Source organism: Ictalurus punctatus, chromosome 4 (assembly GCF_001660625.3).
Source record: "Ictalurus punctatus breed USDA103 chromosome 4, Coco_2.0, whole genome shotgun sequence".
Taxonomy (NCBI): Eukaryota; Metazoa; Chordata; class Actinopteri; order Siluriformes; family Ictaluridae; genus Ictalurus; species Ictalurus punctatus.
Window position 1 is genome coordinate 23,378,778 of NC_071284.1, and position 14,873 is coordinate 23,393,650.

General features: G+C 36.4%; 1 protein-coding gene across 4 annotated transcripts in view; it reads right to left on the minus strand.

Moving 5' to 3' along the window:
* Positions 1 to 1,592: 1,592 nt before the first annotated feature.
* The window catches only part of LOC108264294 (latent-transforming growth factor beta-binding protein 4), an 83,244-nt gene continuing 69,963 nt past the window's right edge, over positions 1,593 to 14,873 (minus strand). For all 4 annotated transcript variants that reach the window (XM_017465687.3, XM_047155038.2, XM_017465686.3 and 1 more), the window contains 8 exons: positions 10,818 to 10,889; positions 10,523 to 10,651; positions 7,693 to 7,836; positions 5,593 to 5,745; positions 5,299 to 5,470; positions 4,735 to 4,949; positions 2,733 to 2,882; positions 1,593 to 2,346 (listed from right to left, as the gene is read on the minus strand). In XM_017465687.3, the coding sequence (XP_017321176.1) occupies positions 2,210 to 2,346; positions 2,733 to 2,882; positions 4,735 to 4,949; positions 5,299 to 5,470; positions 5,593 to 5,745; positions 7,693 to 7,836; positions 10,523 to 10,651; positions 10,818 to 10,889 (1,172 nt within the window). In that variant the 3' untranslated portion in view covers positions 1,593 to 2,209. The remainder of the gene's footprint in view (positions 2,347 to 2,732; positions 2,883 to 4,734; positions 4,950 to 5,298; positions 5,471 to 5,592; positions 5,746 to 7,692; positions 7,837 to 10,522; positions 10,652 to 10,817; positions 10,890 to 14,873) is intronic.

A 14,873-nucleotide genomic window follows, 5' to 3' on the forward strand; every position in this document is an offset into this window, starting at 1 on the left:
AAAATGTATTTTAACACTTTTTTTTTCTTACGTGTTTGGTGGTGGTGGTGGAAAGGCTGATTTTCCGCTGCACCCTTGGATTTTGCAGGATAAACTCTGAGCGATTTAATGAGCTTGTGTGTGGGTGAGTTATGTAGGTGGCTTGGCCTATAAAAGGCTTAAGGGCTGTATTCACATAAACACACCGAGTATTAGGGTTAGGGAGCCTGATAAGCAGGTTAGAGTTTACTGTGAGAATGAAATGAGTTGTTGGTGTTCATATGTCTTATTGTCTATTATATGCCAACTTGGTGTTTCTTCTAATAAAATCTTTAGAATTTGGCTACACTACTTTATAAATGATATAGTATAGCTCCAGTGAAGTGCCCATTACTGATTCTCTGATTACAACCCTGCTCATGTGTATGGACAGTGATTTCATTTCAGTGTGACATAACTGCAACACACTGATGAAAGTAAAATTCAGTGAGGAATTACATTCATTTCTGATCGTCTGTGTCACGATTCCCCCTTGAAGCAGCGTGCTCTAAGCGCGAATGCGCGAGCACCTGCTTTTCCGTTGACTGTAATGACATCTGGACACGTGGGTTTTGTTTATGTTTCTGTCATGTCTCCTCCCTGTTCTGTCATTGGCTGGGATTTCACGTGGGTCTGAATTGCTCTCAGCTGCTAGCGGTTTAGACGCTGATCATGTCCGCATATATACCGCGCGCCTCCCAGCACACAACGCGGAAGATTAAATGTTTAGAGCTAGTTTAACGCGGCTCATAGTCATGGTCCATGGTTAGAGTTAGTTCGCGCTGGATTATCCGCTTCCAGCCCCTCGTCATAGTTCGTTTCTTGTTTTGTTTATCGACCTAGATTCCTGCCTTGCCCCGTGTATGCCTGTTTGCCAATCGCCTGACCTCTTGCATGTTTGTGGATTACGTTTTGGATCACGTTTTGGATTTGTCTGCCTATCTCTCTTTCTAATAAACAACTGTTCATCCTGCACTTGCATCCGTCCTATCTCTGCTCCGTCACGATTCGTGACAGTCTGTATTTCTTTCTTTAAAAATCCCCTGCTCCTCCCCTGCTGAAGAGACAATTCAATATAAGAGTAATCCAGTGAACGTTTTGCGTTTCAGTGTGGCACATTTTCCTCATGTCGCAAATAAAAGTACTTTTCTATAGTTCACGAGATCTTCAGAATGGTAAAATAATAATAATAATAATAATAATAAAAACTTGGGTGCCGTCTGCTACAACCTATTACAGACAATTTTGTAATTATGTCAGGAGAATCGCTGTATATTTCTTCAGAAAACTATCCTCTTCTGAAAACGAGTCCTCCAAAAAAAAAAAAAAAAAAAAAATAGAGGAAATGTTTTACAGGCTACAATGCATAATTTATGTTTTAGTATAATAATACTCAATATACTACATCTCTGTCCCAAACCATACTTCCATACCAAACAGTATGTTATAGACAGTAGGCCTGCATCACCTCTTCTTATACATAACATATTTGGTCTTGCCATACTGTATAGTATGACACTATGACACACTATACAAACTAAAGGGTGTATTTTATGGCTGGCCCCAGACAACAGTCAGGTAAATTGCATTTTTTAATGGAATTTTACAAGAAACTTTACATGAAAACTGTACTATTGAAAGAAACTGATCTGTTATATTTGCTAATTTATTTTTGACACCTCAGAATTTTAGCTGCATCAAAAATATAAGGCAATACAATGAACAAATCACCGTAAAATTCAAAAGGTCACAAATACAGTGCATTGTGTTACACACGTGATACACAACCGTACAATCACAAACAAACATAAGGATGCTTTAGACCTCTATGACGCTCAAGTTCATTCATCAAACATATCACCTAATGACATTCAAATAAATGTGCTTTCATAACCAGTTTCAAATAAACTCTACTCGAAACTCTTGCGTTTACTGAATCAGTGTCCGTATCTCAGATAGCAAATCTTTTACAGAGTCAAAATATTGTGCCTAAATGGTTTGTATATTGCATTTGTGTAACGGCTAGAAAATTAGATATAAAAATATATATAAAAAAAAACAAAACAATTTACAGCCATAACAGATAAAAACTATAGTGTCTATAAAATAATCCAACAAAATAGGATATAGTTAATAGCTAATTGAGTCAGGATTTTTGCTAGTGTATGTGTGTGTGTGTGTGTGTGTGTGGTTAAGCAGGTATGCAGTAGTTCGGTCTGCGTGACGTGATGAATCCCCTCAGACACACACATCTATACGAACCTTCTGTGTTTACACACCGTGCATTTATACACTCTGGAAAGGTTGGGTCCTCACACTCATCCACATCTGCAGGGTAGGGGAGTGACACATAAAACACACACACACACCACACACACACACGCACAATTTTAATTTTTTTGTTGTTGTTTTTTAATATTTTTGGTACTTTTGTGTTTTGGTCATTTTGTTTATTTTACTTATGGTTGATTCTTTCCTATTCTTACTTTTGTTATTTCACATTTTACTTAATAAAGGGCCAAAATTTTTATTAAGGGCAGTTTCCAGTTTATACAACAAACTCAGTGTATATAAAATGTATTATTCATCATCATCATCATCATCATCATCATCATAATAATAATAATAATAAAATAAACAGAATCAGAATTTACAATCATAGCAGGATATTGTCACACATCCCACAGGTCTGTTATAAATAAGGACAGTGTTACCTAGACAGGTCATAGAGGCGATATCGAGCTGATATCCATCATAACAGTCACAGGTGTATCCTTCACCTACACGAACACAGCGGCCATTTTCACAGCCCTGCAGTATACCACACTCATCCTCTGGCAGGCCAGCGAATGACTCGTACCGCCCTGAAAAAAAACACACACACACACACAAACACACACACACACACACACACACACACACACACACACACACACACACACACACACCAGAACACCCATCAAGACATTGCTTATTATGTGCATGTAGAGCTTGGAACCCTATTATTTTTGTTGGGATTTTTCTTCTTATTATTATTTTTCTCCACTAAAACTGATCATGCAGATTAAATCATAGGAGGCGCACACATGAAACATGGTCTCTCCCGCTAATCAGGCAAGACAGATGGGCCCGAGTGGTGTAATGATGGTGCTATCGCAATGTGATTTATGATTTGACCCATATCTCATGAACCATAAGTCCTATATTGAAATTTCTTCATTCCACTTATTCACTGGATTCTCCCAACAACAAAGCCTCAAGAACCATTTATCTCTGCCCACTTTGATTTTTTAGCTCATTTGCATAATATGCAAAACCTATTTTTGCAAACTAGTCCTAGGATTTTACAAATACTAGTCAGGAGAGTGTGTCCCCCAATAACGATAAAAAACATACTGTTGAGATAAACAGTATGGCTGCTGCATGCTAATAAATGCTAGCAATGAAAGGGTGTAACTCATGTATGGTTGCACGTGTTTGCATGAAAATTGAAGGACAGGATTCTGAGGATGATTGTGAAATGGGGTGTGCTCATACATAGGGGAAGGAGCTAACTTCAGATAAGTGGTTAACTGATGATGAACTGTTCATAACTAAATAAATAAAAATGTGGCCAGTCAGTGTTCAGCAGGCAATTGACAGGGTTATCACTGACCTATCGCCACAAAAGCTGAATGGTGGGTTCCTCTAGGGACCCATTCGTAACTACTACAATCTCACTCAAATTGGCCACTGAGGGGCAATATTCATCCTTTTGCACATGAAAACAAGCATATCTCTTGTGAAACAAGGTGTACTGATTTGATTCCTCACAACGTAAAAATCTGCCTTTGTGACCATTTGGGAGAAACAATTAATACAAGAATAACTGATAAAAGTAAATAAAGAGTCATAAATAACAATATCTTATAGCACTTCTTGCAGCATCTAATATACATGTAGCAATTTGGGAAAAACTTGTCTGATGTTGCTGTGGCTGAATTTAGGAAAACAGCCAAAAATTAATTTCTCTGCCAATAATATACTTTGACATCATATTAAGACAACATATATATATATTTTACAAAAACAATGTGGGATTTTTTATTTAGGCTATTTTCTAATGCTGCCTTGGCACCTGCTTACAACCTAGTGTGATTTTCTCATGAAAAGAATGTCATGATTTTAACAAGCTGTTGGATAGCTAGATCACTGACATTATTTATGAGTGCTCTCTTGCAAGGTGCGCTATCAGTTTGTGTTACAAACCCTTGTGAAAATCGACGGCCTGCTCTAATTCCTAGAAATCTGCAATAAAAGCAAGTCAAATATAATATAATATAATATAATATAATATAATATAATATAATATAATATAATATATGATATAAAATATAATAAAATATGACTATAGCATATAGAGTTATTAGTATTTTTTTAAATATTAAAATAGGTCAATTAGGTAACATGGAAATAGAAGTATCAAAACAATAATTAAAAAAGTTGTCGTGTTTGCATATAGTCTTATTGCTAATAAAATTATTTAAAATGTGTTTTTATTGTGCTTTTTTTATTATGAAATGTCTTTTTAAATGTTATTATTAAGTAAATTGACTATTATTTACAACAAATAAAACATAAATAAAAATAATTTTAGTACATTTAATTTTAAACTAATACATTAAATAAGATAAAAAAAAAAAAAAACTTATATAAATGCTTTCTGTGTGTACACACTTTCATAGACTCTCTGTGGTCTTTCACTTCCTGGTCTTCTGTCAGTGAAGGGTGGGAAAGGAGCGGGGCCTCTCCATGACTCCTGATCTTCAGCACCTTCAGTGAGGGGTGTGTGGATAAAGCGTGAGCCGTAGAATCGTCCAGTACGAGGATATGATGCGAATGGAGGAGCAGCAGCTGGGTCATAATCTTCTTCCTCATAGTAACGCCTGGAGCTGGATCAATAAGAATATATTTATGCTGTTGTGTTACCGTTCATTTCAATAATTGACATTATTATTATTATTATTATTATTATTAGTAGTAGTAGTAGTAGTAGTAGTACACAGCAAAATTACCAGTGTTCATTTAACACCCACAGTGTTGAATTCACACCCTACAGTGTTTATATAAGTCCATTGGACTCATATAAACACTCTGGGTGTTAATTCAACACTAGGGATTTTTCTGTGTAGTAGTAGTAGTAGTAGTAGTAATAGGAGTAATATGAGTAATAGTAATGTCAGTGGCCAGTAATACTACTTTGAATTTCAATAGAACTGAATACAAAGACTGCTTGCGTACCTGAGTCCTGCACTGTAGTCACTGTAATCAGACGAGGGTATGTCTGGGTAAATGGGGGCACTGTACGGCGTTCTGTAACCCCCTCCTCCACCTGGCAGTGAGGCAAAACGCTCTGCATACCGAGGAGAGTTTGGAGGAGGACCGAAAGTGCTGCACAGTGTCTCATATTGCTCTGATAAAATAAAAACAATACATTTCAAAATCCAATTCACACACACATACGCATGTGTGTGTGTGTGTGTGTGTGTGTGTGTGTGTGTGTGTGTGTGTGTGTGTGTGCGCGCGTGTGTTTACCCTGGTCTCTCTGGGGACACAGAGCACACTGAAGCCCCCAAGCTTCACCATATAAACAGCAACACTCCATAAATGTCACTTGAATCCCTCGCAAAACACTCTGACACACCAGATCAGCTGTTACATGCTGCCAACAGAATGAGACGTTCTCATCTAGACAGAAAGAGAAAAATTGAGAGCAGACAGCATTAATATAGAAGTAAAAAAATAAGTTGAAAAAGTGGGTGGCACAGTGGCGCAGAGGTTAATATTGCCAGCTCACAACTCCAGGGTTCTGGTTTCGATCCTGAGCTCAGTCGGGGACTAAGAGTACTATCAGTCTAAAATACCTATTGTGAGGTTAGTATAGTATGAAAAAAAAACACAAGACCAGGATAAATGTGCTTTTTTTTTTTTTTTTAACAAAGTGCTAATTTAAGTACTTCATGAAGAGGTAGGTCTTTATTGTTGTTTGATGACAGCCAGTGACTCGGGGAAAGTTAATTTGACCGCCAAGGTGTCACAACAGAGAACAGCCTTGCTTTAAGGTAGGTCGGCACTGGTCCGTTTTTTGCTTTGTAGGTGAGCATTAGTGTTTTAAATGAGTGTTTTAAAGCTGACGAGGTCTAATGGCATGCAGAGGAAGACCTACCAGAGGCAAGTTGCAGCAGTCCAATCTCAAAATGACAAGGGACTGAAGAAGCACCTGAGTGGGCTCACCTCCCAACAACTTGCCACAAGGTTGGTCCTAGGCCTGAAAGCTGTACATGTATGCATGGTGCCCTGTGATGGACTAGTGTCCCTCTCAGGGTGCATAACAGCTTGTGCCCAGTATTCCCAAGATCCACCCTGGATCCGCCCTTAAAATAAAGTGGTTACTGAAGATGAATGAACAAATGAATGAAGTTTAAAGTGCTTTAAAGATGGATTAGAACAGATTCAGATACAAATAGAAAATATACAATAAACTGCACTGATTTGCAATAAAAAAAAAAAAGATAAACATATGCTTTTTGCTAAGTGCAATCTGCTGGCACAGATTCTCTGGATGGTATGCCAATTCACAGCAGAGTATCTCTCTCTCTCTCTCTCACACACACAAACACCCACCCCCACACACACACACCCACCCACCCACCCACCCACACACACACACATACATACTTGCTCATTCGCACTTAGAGACAATTTAGAGTAGACGATCTATCTCTCTCTATCGCCATGTTACGGAGGTTCAAGGAAACTGGACTACCTAAAGGAAATGGACTTGTACATGGGAAGAACTTACAAAAGTGCTAGTCACTAAGAAGAGAATCCTGCAAAAACTCCTCAGCAAGACTGCTCACCCACTGCTTTACACACTATGCAGTCTCAGAAGTACTTTCAGCAAGAGATGCAGACCACCAAAGAGCAATACTGGTTGCCACAGGAGATGTTTACTCACTGTACCAAACAGACTGTACACCTTCTCACCTGTCTACAACTATTTCTTACCAAATATATTTATTATCATTTGTTCACTGTTATTTGTATTGTCTTGAGCAAATTGGCATGTTTTATTTCAGAACTGCCCTAAAGCCCCCCCACCACACACACACACACACTACATTTATGCATTTTTATTATGTCCAAATTTTCAGAACTGTAACAGTCACAACATGTAATAATACTAAAGTGGGAATATTCCCTAATTGGTTTAAGAATGTGTTAGTATGTCTAACCCTAATATTTCCTAACTAGCTGTTTTATACTTCCCACCATTTTAATCTCCTCAAAGGTAATATTACTAAATGTGCCCAAAGTTCCAATACTCCCAAAATTTGCTAACTGAAAAAAAAACTGTGAATGTTTTTAAACTTAACATACCCAGCATGTTTATATTCTCAAACTTAACAGTTTGACAACCTTTTAAATATTTTAGCAAATATGTCTTTAATTGAAATAAAAAGAGCAAAATTAACAGGGAGCAAGATTTTTTGGGTTGGTAATTAGTGTTATTAACCTTTTTGTAACTTTTTGTACTGTTAATATGGTGAACAGAATGGTATAGTTTTATTATAGCTTTATTATACTAGTTTTATTCTTATATGAATCATATAAATGAATATCAACATGTCTTACCCACAGTGAGGTCTGAATTGTTGACACAGGAGCGCTGTGTGTCATCCAGCACTAGAGGCGGCTCACAAGTGCAGTAATATGAACCGAGTGTGTTCACACACAGACCACCCGGACACATATCCCTACTCTCACACTCATCATTATCTACAAACAAAGAGACACATTCAATAATATTATTCAAATTATTCATATTCATATTATTACTATAGAAATTATTGAAGGAACTACCTTCTGATCATAAACTTTAAAAAGAGTGACAGGTGACAACAAAACAAAACAGGTGACAGAAAAGTGTAAGTGTAAGCCTAGATTAGTGTAAGAACTATAAGATTAAATGTGAAATTCCAGTTTGGTCACTAGTAGGGGAGACACTAAGAAAAAGAACGAGACCAAATTAAAAGTCGAACGATCCTCTACATAAAAAATTCATAAAAGCTAAGGGTAGAGGACTCTATGTGTGAATGTGCTAGCAGAAAATGTCAGTTTGGTTGGACATTGTCCAGGTTATTTATTTGTTGCTATTGTTGTGGTTATAAATGAATGCACATAAATTTATGTTGATGTGATCCTATGCTAACAAATTATTACCTCAGTATTGCATTGTTCTATCAGGCATTTTGGTTGAAAATGAGTTAATCACATAAACTTCATCCTTGAGGGAACACTTTATTGTTCTGTGGTGTTATTAATTCTATTTTGCAAAGTTTTGGGTGTAATATAAAAAAAATAATAATAAAAAATTCTATCTCCAATCTCACAGATAAACTTGGTTTTATGAGGATCTATCTGCCAGACCATCATCATACAGGATGAATGAAACATAGATGGCCTTGGCCAATCAATATCCACATTCTATTTACAGTGTGAAATAAAAGAATAGACTTAAAACCTCAGTAAGGTGAGCTGGAGGAGAAAGAAACTTTTAACTGTTCTATACAGTATATATGCTATATGAATAATAAATAGTAAATGTACAAAACAGCCAAAGTATAAGTCTAGTGTAGTCCCTGGTATAAATGTTCTGACACATTAGATAGTGTTCAGCACTGAATAAAAATAATATCGTAGCTTAAATCAGATAAAATTAGCATTAATTATTACTGACATTGTTTGATAAACAGAGCATTTTAGTGTAAGTGGGGATTGAAGGTCAGCTAGAAGATTATTTGTGCAACTGAGTGGCCGCAAAAAAAAATAATTTATGTTCTAATGTATGTTAAATGTTTTACAAAAAAAATCAAGGTAAAATATATTGTCTAGGAACAACGTCAGTTTTTAAAACTTGAAATATCTTGTATCTTAAATCTTAGAGAATACACTAAGAAATATAAAACTTTTAAGAAGCATTTATAATCATAAAGTAATCTTAACAAGCTCAATGGGCTCTTTAGTGAGTTATACCATATATGACTTATTTATTGAGATTTAAGAGATTCATGAGAATAATAAAAATTACAGAACAATAAAATTAAGCAGGTAATGTTTGGCCACTATTGAAAAATCTACTTTCTAATAGTCTCAGAATTTCCTTAATGTAAATTTGAAGGAAACAAATTGTAGGGCTTTTAAAACATGTAAATGTACAGTGCAGTCCAAAAGTCTGAGAGCACGGGTAAAAATGCTTCTGTTTGGCATTCTTTTTCAATTTAACACAAAAGGCTTTCATTACAAATTATATTATCAGCAATAAGTAATAAGTGAAAAGTAGAATTTTGGAAATATTTACATAAATTTCAGAATTTCTTAGTATTTGGTATGTCTTTTTTTTGCTTTAATGACAGTATGCACTCGAGCTGACACAGACTCCACAGGCTTGTGTAAAACCTGATGATCCATGTTAGATCAAATCCATCCCCATGTCATCTGAACATTTGCTTCAGTAGAAGGGATAAGACTCACAGAAAATTGAATAGTCAAGATGTTGCAAATTTCCTTATATATATATATATATATATATATATATATATATATATATATATATATATATATATATATATATATATATATATATATATACACACACACACACACACACACACACACATATTTTTGAAGTTTCAAATAAAAAAAATATTCCAGATTTTCAATGTGTTCTCAGACTTATGGACTCTACCGTCAATTTTAGGATTTCATAATTTTGCTAACTGGAATGTCAAAACTTTGATGTCCAATATCTTAAAATGAACCTTAAGGCTACAAAATGTTAGACAATTCTACAGAAGAGAAAAATGGGAATAGAAATTAAAAGTGTATACTATCAGATCCACTAGTACAACCAGTGTGTAAAATTAACATCCACCACATGACAAATTCAGGTAAATGAACATTAACTCACTCAACATAATGGTATTTTAGGTTTTTGTTTTCCTTTTTTTTCTAGATTGCTTTAATTGGCTTTGACTGATCTATAGCGATCTAAGCTCAGTAGTCTCTTGTGCATCAAAATTTATAGTACAGCAGTGCCAATTAATAATATGCATACTGTCTACACAGAAACACTCATTAATGAATCTGAAAGCAGATTTAGATGGAACAGCACATATATAATTTCTATAAGTGTTCACTTTCATACATGACTCAGGATGAAAAAAAGTTGATTCATGCCTTGACTAAAATATATTGCTCATACAATCTGGATCTCAAAGACAGACTTGTACTGATGCATGAAAACAGAAAAAAAGAAACATAAAGAGAAAGATTGGAGCAAGAAGGTTAGAGTAGATATGGAATGTGTCAGAAAGTATATGGTGGCCTACATTATATTATGATATGAAATGAGTCATATCGGTGTGTGCCACAAACACGGAGAATCAGATAGATGTTTTCTTACCTATACACTCCATTAAGTCCATGTCATAGTAGTATCCACTGGGGCAGTAACACGAGTAACCAGGGATGTTGTTTACACACACACCACCTTTACACACCTCCGGGTCGAAGAGTTTACACTCGTCCACATCTGCCATGATGCCACAACACACCAATCAGGGACAACAAGCACAACAAAGCAAATACATATACACAAGGCTTTGTGTTGGAAGAGTTACTATTTACAATATAAAGTGTGTATATATGTGTGTGTGTGTGTGTGTGTGTGTGTGTGTGTGTGTGTGTGTGTGTGTTACCCCTATAGCTGAAGGCCCCCAGTGCAGAAGTCACATAGCCGCGTCCGTTCGGACACATTGCTTGGAATTCAGCTGAGGAAAATATAAAACAGGTGTGTACACACACTTACTTGCCAGTTTATCAGGTAAACTTAACACATAGGTCACTTTGTAAGGGTACAGTTACTGACTGTAGTGATCAAGTGTATTCATACTGTATATTCATGTGTACAGGGAGGAGAATAAGTATTCTAAGAAAAGCAGCCCCATATCATAATGCTCCTACCTACATACTTCACTGTGGGCATTGCGTTCTTAGAAAGTGTGCGCTCATGATCCTTTCTCCAAACATGACCTGAGTTATTGCCAAAGAGTTCTTTTTTTGTTTTGCCTAACCAGAGTATACTGTTCCAGAAGAATTCTGGTTGGTCTAAATGCTTTTAGATCTCTGTGCTTTTTCTTAAGCACATCTCTGTGCTGCTTTCTTAGCAGAGGAGTTTTGCATGAGGTATAGGAATAGAGATGATGATGTGATGCAATTCACTGCTTATGTTCTCTGTGTAACTGTTTTTCCTGCTGCTTTCAGTTCCTGCAGCTACTTTTGTTTCGCTGCTGGCTTCTCTTTTACCTTCCTTATTATAGTCAGAGAGGGCATTATGAAATCTTGTTAACCTGTCACCTGTCCTGGGACTATTAATTGGGGTTCCATTAACTTTACACCTGCATATTTTCGAACCATTTGTACTGACAGGGATGTTTAAGTTCTTTGCTATGGCTCTGCAACTTACATTTGAGTGTTGTTTAATAATCTTGTCCCTGAGAACTTTAGGAAGCTCCTTTGCCTTCACTATGATTGCTACTTCCATCAAATCTGTACCAACCAATGCCTTTTAAAAAGACACCAAGTGTAATTTACACAAGAACATTCTTTTGCAGTGTTGATATCTAGAACTTTATTTATTTTATGTAACATTTACATATAATTTTTAAATATAGTTTCTGAATACTTTTCTCCCAGTCAATTTGCCTTTTTAAACATATATGTTTATATGCTTATGAATACATATAAACATATATGTTTATATGCTTATGAATACATACTTTTTTGTTCACATTTAAGTACAAAGTCAAAGCCAAATCCCTTATGCACATAAATTTGAACTGTATACAGTATACACACACACACACACACACACACACAGGTGGAAATATCATGGAAAAGTTCATTTTTTCCATAATTTATTTAAAAAAGTGGAACTTTCATATATTACATAAAGTGTATATTATATATTCATATATACACATAAAGTGAAATATTTCAAGCCTTTTTTGTTTTAATCTTGATGATTATGGCTTACAGCTCATGGAACTCAAAATCCAGTATCTCAAAATATTAGAATAAAGAATTTATAATACAGAAATGTTGACCTTCTGAAAAGTATGTTCATTTATGCACTCAATGTGCTTTTGACTGCTTTTGCACGAATTACTGCATCAATGCGGCGTGGCTTGGAGGCAATCAGCCTGTGGCACTGCTGAGGTATTATGGAAGCTCAGGTTGTTTTGATAGCGACCTTCAGCTCGTCTGTATTGTTGGGTCTGGTGTCTCTCATAGATTCTCTATGGGGTTCAGGTCAGGCAAGTTGGCTGGCCAATCAAGCAAAGTTGATAGTTACTAGTTACTAGTAGTTTTGGTGCTGTGGGTAGGTGCCAAGTCCTGCTGGAAAAGGAAATCAGCATCTCCATAAAGCTTGTCAGCAGATGGAAGCATGACGTGCTCTAAAATCTCCTGGTAGACACTGCATTGACTCTTGGCTTGAGAAAACACAGTGGACCAACACCAGCAGATGACATGGCACCCAAAATCATCACTGACTGTGGAAACTTCACACTGGACTTCACTCTTCCTCCAGACTCTGGAACCTTGATTTCCAAATGAAATGCAAAATTTACTTTCATCTTCACCACGATTATGGTTGTGTGTACTGAAACAGACTGAGAGATTAAAGGCTCAGAAAACCTTTGCAGGTGTTGTAAGTTAATTAGATGATTAGAGCCCTTCTCAGGTCAACATTTCTGTATTATAAATTCTTTATTCTAATATTTTGAGATACTGGAATTTTGATTTCCATGAGCTGTGAACCATAATCATCAAGATTAAAACAAAAAAAGGATTGAAATATTTCACTTAATGTGTAATGAATCTAGAATATATGAAAGTTCCACGTTTTGAATTAAATTACTTAAACTTACTTAATTAATTGAAAAAGGTTTTCCATGATATTCAAATTTTTTAGATGTACCTATATATATATATATATATATATATATATATATATATATATATGTATATAAATATATATATATATATATATATATATATATATATATATATATATATATATATATATATATACAGTGAGGGAAAAAAGTATTTGATCCCCTGCTGATTTTGTACGTTTGCCCACTGACAAAGAAATGATCAGTCTATAATTTTAATGGTAGTTGTATTTGAACAGTGAGAGACAGAATAACAACAAAAAAATCCAGAAAAACGCATGTCAAAAATTTTATAAATTAATTTGCATTTTAATGAGGGAAAAAAGTATTTGACCCCCTCTCAATCAGAAAGATTTCTGGCTCCCAGGAGTCTTTTATACAGGTAACGAGCTGAGATTAGGAGCACACTCTTAAAGGGAGTGCTCCTAATATTAGTTTGTTACCTGTATAAAAGACACCTGTCCACAGAAGCAATCAATCAATCAGATTCCAAACTCTCCACCATGGCCAAGACCAAAGAGGTCTCCAAGGATGTCAGGGACAAGACTGTAGACCTACACAAGTCTGGAATGGGCTACAAGACCATTGCCAAGCAGCTTGGTGAGAAGGGGACAACAGTTGGTGCGATTATTCGCAAATGGAAGAAGCACAAAAGAACTGTCAATCTCCCTCGGCCTGGGGCTCCATGCAAGATCTCACCTCGTGGAGTTGCAATGATCATGAGAACAGTGAGGAATCAGCCCAGAACTACACGGGAGGATCTTGTCAATGATCTCAAGGCAGCTGGGACCATAGTCACCAAGAAAACAATTGGTAACACACTACGCCGTGAAGGACTGAAATCCTGCAGCACGCGCAAGGTCCGCTGCTCAAGAAAGCACATATACATGCCCGTCTGAAGTTTGCCAATGAACATCTGAATGATTCAGAGGACAACTGGGTGAAAGTGTTGAGGTCAGATGAGACCAAAATGGAGCTCTGTGGCATCAACTCAACTCGCCGTGTTTGGAGGAGGAGGAATGCTGCCTATGACCCCTGGAACACCATCTCCACCGTCAAACATGGAGGTGGAAACATTATGCTTTGGGGGTGTTTCTCTGCTAAGGGGACAGGACAACTTCACCGCATCAAAGGGACGATGGACGGGGCCATGTACCGTCAAATCTTGGGTGAAAACCTCCTTCCCTCAGACAGGGCATTGAAAATGGCTCGTGGATGGATATTCCAGCATGACAATGACCCAAAACACAGGGCCAAGGCAACAAAGGAGTGGCTCAAGAAGAAGCACATTAAGGTCCTGGAGTGACCTAGGCAGTCTCCAGACCTTAATCCCATAGAAAATCTGTGGAGAGAGCTGAAGGTTCGAGTTGCCAAACGTCAGCCTCGAAACCTTAATGATTTGGAGAAGATCTGCAAAGAGGAGTGGGACAAAATCCCTCCTGAGATGTGTGCAAACCTGGTGGCCAACTACAAGAAACATCTGACCTCTGTGATTGCCAACAAGGGTTTTTAAACCAAGTACTAAGTCATGTTTTGCAGAGGGGTCAAATTCTTATTTCCCTCATTAAAATGCAAATCAATTTATAACATTTTTGGCATGCGTTTTTCTGGATTTTGTTGTTGTTATTCTGTCTCTCACTGTTCAAATAAATCTACCATTAAAATTATAGACGGATCATTTCTTGGTCAGTGGGCAAACGTACAAAATCAGCAGGGGATCAAATACTTTTTTCCCCCACTGTATATATATATATATATATATATATATATATATATATATATATATATATATATATA